General features: G+C 40.4%; 1 protein-coding gene across 2 annotated transcripts; it reads right to left on the bottom strand.

Annotated features, from left to right (window-relative positions):
* Nucleotides 1-13: 13 nt before the first annotated feature.
* myoz2b (myozenin 2b) lies at nucleotides 14-7,345 on the bottom strand. Of its 2 annotated transcripts, none has more exons than XM_062388497.1 (6): nucleotides 7,128-7,345; nucleotides 5,922-6,027; nucleotides 4,877-5,043; nucleotides 4,326-4,422; nucleotides 3,572-3,728; nucleotides 14-3,487 (listed from the first exon to the last, which is right to left on the bottom strand). In XM_062388497.1, exons 2-6 carry the CDS (start codon nucleotides 6,001-6,003, stop codon nucleotides 3,262-3,264), a joined length of 729 nt encoding a protein of 242 aa, XP_062244481.1. In that variant the 5' UTR covers nucleotides 6,004-6,027; nucleotides 7,128-7,345; the 3' UTR covers nucleotides 14-3,261. The 2 variants fall into 2 exon arrangements, with proteins under 2 accessions (XP_062244481.1, XP_062244480.1); XM_062388496.1 differs by having other exon boundaries at nucleotides 4,877-5,046; nucleotides 7,128-7,340.
* Nucleotides 7,346-8,070: the final 725 nt, after the last annotated feature.

The raw sequence follows: 8,070 nt of genomic DNA, 5'->3' as shown, positions 1-8,070 counted from the left end.
AAAGACAAAGAAATGAGGGCTTAATTAACTTTTATTAGGATTTTTTATAAATGTATATTGAGAATAATAATGTAATGTAATGTAATTATAGCGGGATCAATGATAATGTGCAGAGCCCATGACTATATCTCTAAACTTCATCAATTTTCCCATTTTCTGGTAAAAACATCCTCTTCACTCATAAACAATCTTTTCCAGCACTTATATGTTCTGTATTATTTCGTAAAATGTTTCTCCACTTTATTCTTCATTGCTTTTATGTTTATATTCATATCAAACAAACAAAATGAGAAAAGGAAGAAGCAAAAGTAACAAAGAAAAAAATGCAAATTTACAGTGGGTTTACATTTACAATTTTTACAGTGTAATTCACCTTTATCTGGAATTTTTACCCGATATTTTATATTGATAGAGCTGGTGTCTTTATCTCCTTATCAGTCTTCCCATTTTCTAGTTAATACATTATTTTTCACTCATGCATTCCAAGGACTATTTCTTTTAAGCTTTAAAGACATTTTACAATCTGACCTAGATCAATTCATGCAAAAGCAATATATTGATAAAAATATTGAACTTTTATGGTATTGTTACCGATGAAAATTACATTGCAATAATTATTGGTGTTGTTTTTATCTCCCTGCCCTAACGCACATTACACTTATATACATGCATGATAGCAGTAAATGTGATATTTGAACATATTTACTGTTTCCATGTCTCTGACTCTGCTGCAGTGATCAGGACAGAGATGCAGGCAGATGGAGGGCCTGGCAGGAGGAAGCCTGCAGGGTTTAAGAGTAGACAGGACTGAAAGAGGCTGATGGTGCATTAGAGTCAGCGTCAGCAAAAAATGACTCTCACTAATTAGTGCATCTCTCTCAGTTTCCCCCCCCACACTCAAGTTTTAGTGGATCTGTTTCATCCTGGCAAAGAGAACTGGTGTTTGCATTATAGCCAACATGTTTCAAGACTAAATGTATGATTTCCAGAGTCTTATTCCAAAGGAGTGTTTTGTTGATGCAGTAAACATCAGTGTTTACCATCACATCGCTTCATGCCATGTGTGTATCAGCTGTTCCTGTTCACACATGTAAAAACAGCAAGTGCAGTGGATCCTTACACACTGTTGTTGTGTGTGTCCACAGCGTGTGGGCCAGCCTGTGAATAACCCAGTGAAACACTCTTCATTAGATGTTACACTGATTTGGTTCTCATTGATTTTGAGTCCAAGAATGAAATCTGGGAACTCTGAACAGGCACTTTTATGTAGGGAGTTGAAGGAAGTTATTTCAGTGATGCTGATGAAGCACATCCCACAGCAATGGCCTGCATGATCCTGTCAACCAACCAACCAACCAACTATCCAACAAAGCAAACAACCAACTAACTAGCCAACAAACCAACCAACCAACCAACCAACCAACTAGCCAACAAACCAACTAACCAACCAACCAACCAATCAACAAGCCAACCGACCAACCAACAAAACAACAAACCAACCAAATGGAGCCCGCAAAAACAGAACCTGCTAGGTATATGAAATGGTGTTTGTTTGAAGCCCTGCTGTAAATGTGCATGAAATACATGATACCATTAGGGCTCTGTTATTTTCTGGTCACGTAGCTAACAGTTCAAATCAGGCATCACTGTAATTCTCATACAGGTTCTAATACTGTATATTCGTCAGCACCATATATACAAGTTGAATATACTGTGGAAATAGGGTGGAACATGTGTAGACCATGAGATGGACACACATCTATAAATACTGTATATTTGTATATTTGGCATTTCTGTAATCCTGTCTTGGCTCTATCAGTTGCCCTGAAACCTCTCTGGGGACACATGAAGAGTTCTTGCTTGGTATTTATAAAAGTCTTTCTCTGGCTCAGTGCTCTACAGCTGAGATGTGCTGTCAAACTCACTTGTTCTTAAAGGTATTTTGGGAACTTGTTTTTTGTGTCTGTTTTCTTTTCTTTTTCAACCTTTCTGAAAAGGCTCAAATAGACGCACTTCATAAAACTCTTCAAGTTATGACAAAAGTCAGTGGATATGAGGCCGGTCAGAGTAAATATAGTAGTTTTGAAGTGGTTCTCTCTGCATCAAACTGAATTCAGGCCAGTTTTGGATGCTACTACTTTAAAATCCCTACACATTTTTATAATTATATCTAAATGTATCCCATAGCCAATGTGGCTTGACATATTGTTTTGAAATAGCATTGTAACAGCTGAAAAAATACAATCAATTGCATTGACTTCATCTGACTTGGTGGATTACTCATGACAGTCTATGGATACTATTCTATCTGGATGGTATGCAAATACTTTGGAGTGCAAGGTTTTGAATGAAAGTCATGGGATATATGTCCCCACTGGCCTTGAATTCAATCTGGCCAGATCTCCTCCCTGCGGTTTCCCAGCTGTCTCTCACATCCAGTTTATATATATGTTCTTATATAATGAAATATATTAAAAAAATATATCTTACTGCATGTTCCAGTTTTAATTGTGTGCCATCAATAAATAAGTTTGCATTCTTTATTTACATTACATCTTAATGTTCTCGTTTGAAAATTGATAAAAATTTACAGTGGGGTTTTCAGTATCCTTGGAAACATTGAATATCTTGAATTATGTATAGCACATTCACTTTGCTATTTACATGATTTTCTTTGGACAGCAAAAACATACTGGTCAACTGAGAAATAAAAGCACAGCACCATAGAAAGATGGACGACGTGTCTCCACTTCCTCCCACTGTCCAGAAATGAAGAAAACATATCTTGGTTTTGAAAACTGCAATCGTTTGCATTTTGGATCAGTGTCTACGCAGCAATCACTAATCATGAGCCTGTCACTGCTATCGATCATGACATTCCCCCCGCCCCCTTTTTTATAACATTGAAAACAAATTAAAACCATATTCTACTAATAAAATGAACACTTGAATAAACACCAATGTGGTGATAAACTGCCTAAAACAACAGAAACATTCGTAACCATTTATTTGATGTGACTTTGACTTTTTACTTTTGCCCATGTCTCACTCTCTAACATGGATGAGGCAGGATTTATGACTTATAATGCAATCAGCCACAGGGTAGCAAACTAGACTTTTGGGCAGCGGTCATGTCGTCCATCTTAGTCTACAGTTTATGATTTCAATGTAAAATCACTGTGAGGGTTTGCAACTGTAGTACAAATTCAATGTTAATTTGTCATGGCAGGCCGAGGCTAAAATACTACAGCCAGGTTTCGTCTACAGATCCTCGGACTCAGGGACTTCGACGGGCTCCAGGGTAATGGTGGGTATGATCAGATGGGTGCCCTCGGTTATCCAACCCTGGGCTGTCCTGTTGAAGGTGGGCCGCTTTACCCCCGGCTCCTGGAGCTCTGGGTATCTGAGCAGGCTCAGGTCTATCTCCGGGAGTTTGAACGTGATTCCTCTGGGAGCTTTGTCGAAGCCGCCATAAGGAGTGGCGACCCTGCAATTGAGATCAAGGTGTCAATTCTCCTCGTTCTTCCACAGTCTTACATGAAAAATTCAAAACGTTTGGCAGTTTTCTCACCGGTTGAAGGATTTGTATTCGGGAAGCTCTGATCTTGGGTCCAGTCCAGCCATTGCTAGTTTGAGAGACTCAGCAAGGTCGGGGTCACTGAGGATTGCCTGCTCCCATGGAGAGTGGTAGCACTTGTGCAGGACTGTGACCTCTGACTTTTCTGCTTCTGAGGAGAAGAAGAGAACGAAAATACACACCAGGTACACCAGAGGGGAAACGTCAGTATGAGATCCTTCAGCAGAGGAATTCTTTCCTAAAAGTCAAGGGGTCAAAAAAGAGCAGCTTCCTATTGTCTTATTATGAAGAGAGAGAATACTTCACACAGGCGGACCGAGTTGTCCATCATTACGTTGCGAGGCCTTAAAATAGCACATTGCTGAAGTGTGCACTCATCATATAAAGTGTCAATATGAGATGACACCCCCTGGTCTCATTTTAGAATGAGCACCGAGCTCTGTCTGCTGTTCTAATAGAAGAAAGAATAAAATAAAGCTTCTAAACTAATTCAGGTTGTGTCGCAGCTCAAAATAGCCGGAGATAAGTCCAGCTTTCACCAGTTGTCATTGTTATGATGTTGTCTTACATAATCAGTTTACTGTGAAGCCTGGTGGAATAAATTTAGCATCATGCTGAACACTTTGATGGTGGAAGAAGTTATACCAATGATATTCAATGACATAATTCTAATTGCCAATGTAAGCACATTCATCTTCATTTATTTGTTTTTATATCGCAGTAGTCACATGCTCAGCAGTATTATTACCTGATTTTGAGTTTTCTGCGTCACCAGCACTTCCTTCATGGTCGGGTGCATCCACTTTGATTTCCACAGTGTGTGTGTTACCCACTAAAATATCATTCTGCAAAAACAGAGCAGAGACAGTATGTCTTCAGATTCAGATAAAACACAGATTGTGCGACATAATTCAGAGTTGGCTCACTGATAGCTGCGATACACTCACACATACACACAGACACAGACACAGACACACACAGACACACACACTCATATACACACATCATCTGACACTGATAAAGTGGGAGCTGCCCCTTAGCAAAGTGCCCGAGCAGCCTCTCCAGTAGATTTGGCTGAAGGACGGAGGAGGCACGAGGCACATGTCTCTTTTATCATTCATGTATTCTGACACTTTCTTTTTTCAAGAGCATATCTGCTGATGAATTTACCAAGTGAGTCACACACAGACAACTGTGACGAATGTCAATACTGTGCAAGGCCATTGAAATAGTGCCTTCACTAAATCCCGTCATTTGAAATGAATGAAATGAGTGACACAGACACACAAGTAGACTTACATTTAGTTGTGTGTTTGCCTCATTTTGGATGCTTTCAAACGTGTATTTGTCGGATCTCCTCCCGCGCATCTTAAAAAGACGAGAGCCTCTGTTGGAAAGCAATGACAGCTCCTCCAACATGATGTCTTTCGGGGCGCTCAGCTTCTTCCCCAGATCTATGGTGTCCCCTGCTTCACCACAGAGGCGTGGAGAGAAAATTGTGATTATTCCTATCATCAACATTTATATACTTGGTGCTTGCATTGTTATATATATGTTGAGCTAACATTTTCAAAGTTAAATTATGCAGACATGTATAATTCAGTCTAGGCAAAGTTTGTGAAAGGTTCACAAAGAAAAACAAATTTGGTTTGACATTTGCTAGTAGAACTGTCCTATGAGTCCCAATTGTCCCTAGAGGTCCCATGGCAATTTGGTAAAGTTTGTAGCAGCAAAAGATCTAGTCTGAATACCTTATCAATGATGTAATGCTTATATAATGCCTATATTCTCAAAAAAGCTAGTTTATTATTAAACTAATTTAGGAAGGGTTCATCTTCACCCCCTGGGCCCCCTGCTGGGTTAATCCAGTCCTGGATTTAGAGCTGGAAAGTGCAGGATGGACAATATGAATAGAAATATCCCCTGATACAGTCCTGTCATCAGGTCTAAGGGAGGGTCCATTACTGACGTCAAGGCTGTTACTGAATTAAACATTTTTGCACGTTCCAAGTTCTGTCATGGAAAATGAGTTATCATTGTAGTGGAGAAAAAGACTTGGATGTGTGTGGTGCTCCCTCGCCCACCAATATTGGTGGAATGCGCCCCAGCTGTCACGAACCTTCACATTATCCTAACAGCTACACAGTAGCCCCCCCCCCCTCCCACCCACCCAGAAATAGACTTTAGAAAAGGACAACGACAAAGGATTTTTCACCATATAGTAAATCACCCCCATTAGCTTATTTATGGCAAGTGCTGGAGAGTAGCCCTGACATTTTGAAACCAGATCAGAGTGGAGATTCTCAGTGTTTGTGTGCAGAGCCTTGGCTCCATAGCGTCATACCATTGGTACCATGGACCTCTCGGCAAATAGCTGCCGCGCACTTCTTCCTCTCTCCGGCTGGCATCGTACAGAACTGTGACATTTTGGCTGGCAGAGGTCAGGAGGACTGGAAACACATACAGGACACAGGATATAGTCGTTCTGCCCAAGTCATACAGAAGGAGTTTACTCCCCAACACTAGTGACCCCCACAGAACATCAGTGCCCATCGGCCGCCAGGGCTTCAAGCTAAACAAACAGTTTGGTGAGAGCAAGTGTGAGGTCGTCTCTCACCAGCTGTCAGAGAAATAAAAACCTTGAATCGGTAATCCTGCATTATTGTCAACATGAAATGGGGCAATATTGAAAGATTGACAGGGACAGAATGAGACACTCAGGATACACAGAGACTTACACTTGATTAGACATATTTATTCCTCTAATCTTCTCTGTTACATAACATATAAGCTGAACACGATTTTTTTTTACTCTTTAAAGTCAACCCCCCGCTTTCCATCCACATGCACTGGAATTGGAAGATGATCTGGAAGGTAACCGGTTGAAAAAATCTGCGGTACCAGCGTTTGTCATGTTGTGATATTCCACGTTGATGTTACTTTTCACAAATTACAGTTTGTTGCATAATCCTGACGCTCCCATTGTATTTGGATTGGTGGCACACATGTACTTCTAAATCGGGCTTTGCCACTAGACCCAATATTTTTGTCGACTGTCGATGACGCCTTCCGTTAATATTTTTACCAGATACCTGACCTGTGTAAAGGTCAAGGTGAATACTGTGTTCCACTTTTGTATCGAGTTACAAATGTCCTGCGATAAATAGTTCAAAAAATAATAAACATAATAACTTCCTATATATTTAATGTTTGCTTGTTTGTCAAATGTTAAACATGATAAATATACAATTCATTTTTTTTTTAAATGTTCAGCTTCTCAATTGTTCCTGACAATTTTAAAATAATTTCCCAGCAAAATCAAACAAAGCTTTATAATTCTAAAGATAAAAATTCTTCAAATTAACTTAGTCTCTCAGAAGTCCCATTTCAACAGGAAAGTGCTGACTATAATTTACAGAAAATACAAATACAAAAGTTAGATGCAGCCAACGTCATTTATCGCAACGCATCAGGGACGATGCTCTATCCTCAATCAAATCGAAACACACAGCATATTCACAAAACACACCGTGTCGAGGCTCGTCCATACCTGAGATGGCGTCCCTACTGGGTAACCTGTATCCTTGAAGGGGAGACACGGAGACTCAGGGGTCAACCTACAGTTGGTAGTTTGATCTTCCCTGATCTTCACAGACCCGCACACTAAAGCCAAACGGTGAGTGTGTGTCCCTGTCTGTTGTGAATGGAATGCAGCTTACATCAATAGGCTAAATTTAACCTGCCAAACACTCATAACCACTCTCTAACACCACGGGGCAGGGACAGCGACAGAGAGGAGAGGGGACGATGGACAACGAACACACACGTCGACTGGAGGCTTGTGTGGCTCTCCTTGTGTTAAATCTTCACAGTCAACACTCCTCAGCTGGTTGATGTAACCTCTGGGGCGCCGAGCCTTCATGTTAGGGAGGTGGTTAATACCTCTCGTCCGTCTGAGACGTGTCTGCGTCATTATGTGTGATTATGATAATGTTAGATAATGAAATACAGATGACTTGGGAAGGTTAAAGGGCTGTCTGGCTGAGACAGTGTTCAGACAAAAATATTTTTTATAAAGCAACGTCAAGGTCATCATCCTGGCAACTAAACACATTTCTATCTCAGATTTACTGTGCATTGATTCTGCTGTAAAATAAATTGGCCCAAAATTGAAATAGTCCATATTGTCCTTATGCAGTCTTATTCTTTTTAGAATCAGTATTATTACATTACATGTCATTTGGCTTACGCTTTTGTCCAAAGCCACTTACAATTAGTACACTCAACACTTATGAGAGGCCATTTAGGGGTTCAGTATCTTGCCAAGGACACTTCGGCATGTAGATGGGGAAGAGAGGGGTTTGAACTGGCAACCTTCTTGTTGGAGAACAACCACTCTACCCCCTTGGCCATACCGCCCAAAGGGCGGTGTTGAGATTTTCTTATATTAAGTGAACATACAATGCTCTTTTATGAAGGAAGGAATGTATGAT

Source organism: Platichthys flesus, chromosome 5 (genome assembly GCF_949316205.1).
Source record: "Platichthys flesus chromosome 5, fPlaFle2.1, whole genome shotgun sequence".
Classification (NCBI taxonomy): Eukaryota; Metazoa; Chordata; class Actinopteri; order Pleuronectiformes; family Pleuronectidae; genus Platichthys; species Platichthys flesus.
This window is presented reverse-complemented; position numbering and strand designations above follow the sequence as displayed.

Excerpts from the sequence above, each read along its gene's own strand:
- myoz2b (XM_062388496.1), bottom strand. The coding sequence starts at position 6,003 with ATGTCACAGTTCTGTACGATGCCAGCCGGAGAGAGGAAGAAGTGCGCG. Across the intron at positions 4,423-4,876 it reads AGGCAAACACACAACTAAAT|AATGATATTTTAGTGGGTAA; the intron begins GTAAGTCTACTT and ends CTGTTTTTGCAG. Across the intron at positions 3,488-3,571 it reads GAATACAAATCCTTCAACCG|GGTCGCCACTCCTTATGGCG; the intron begins GTGAGAAAACTG and ends TCTCAATTGCAG.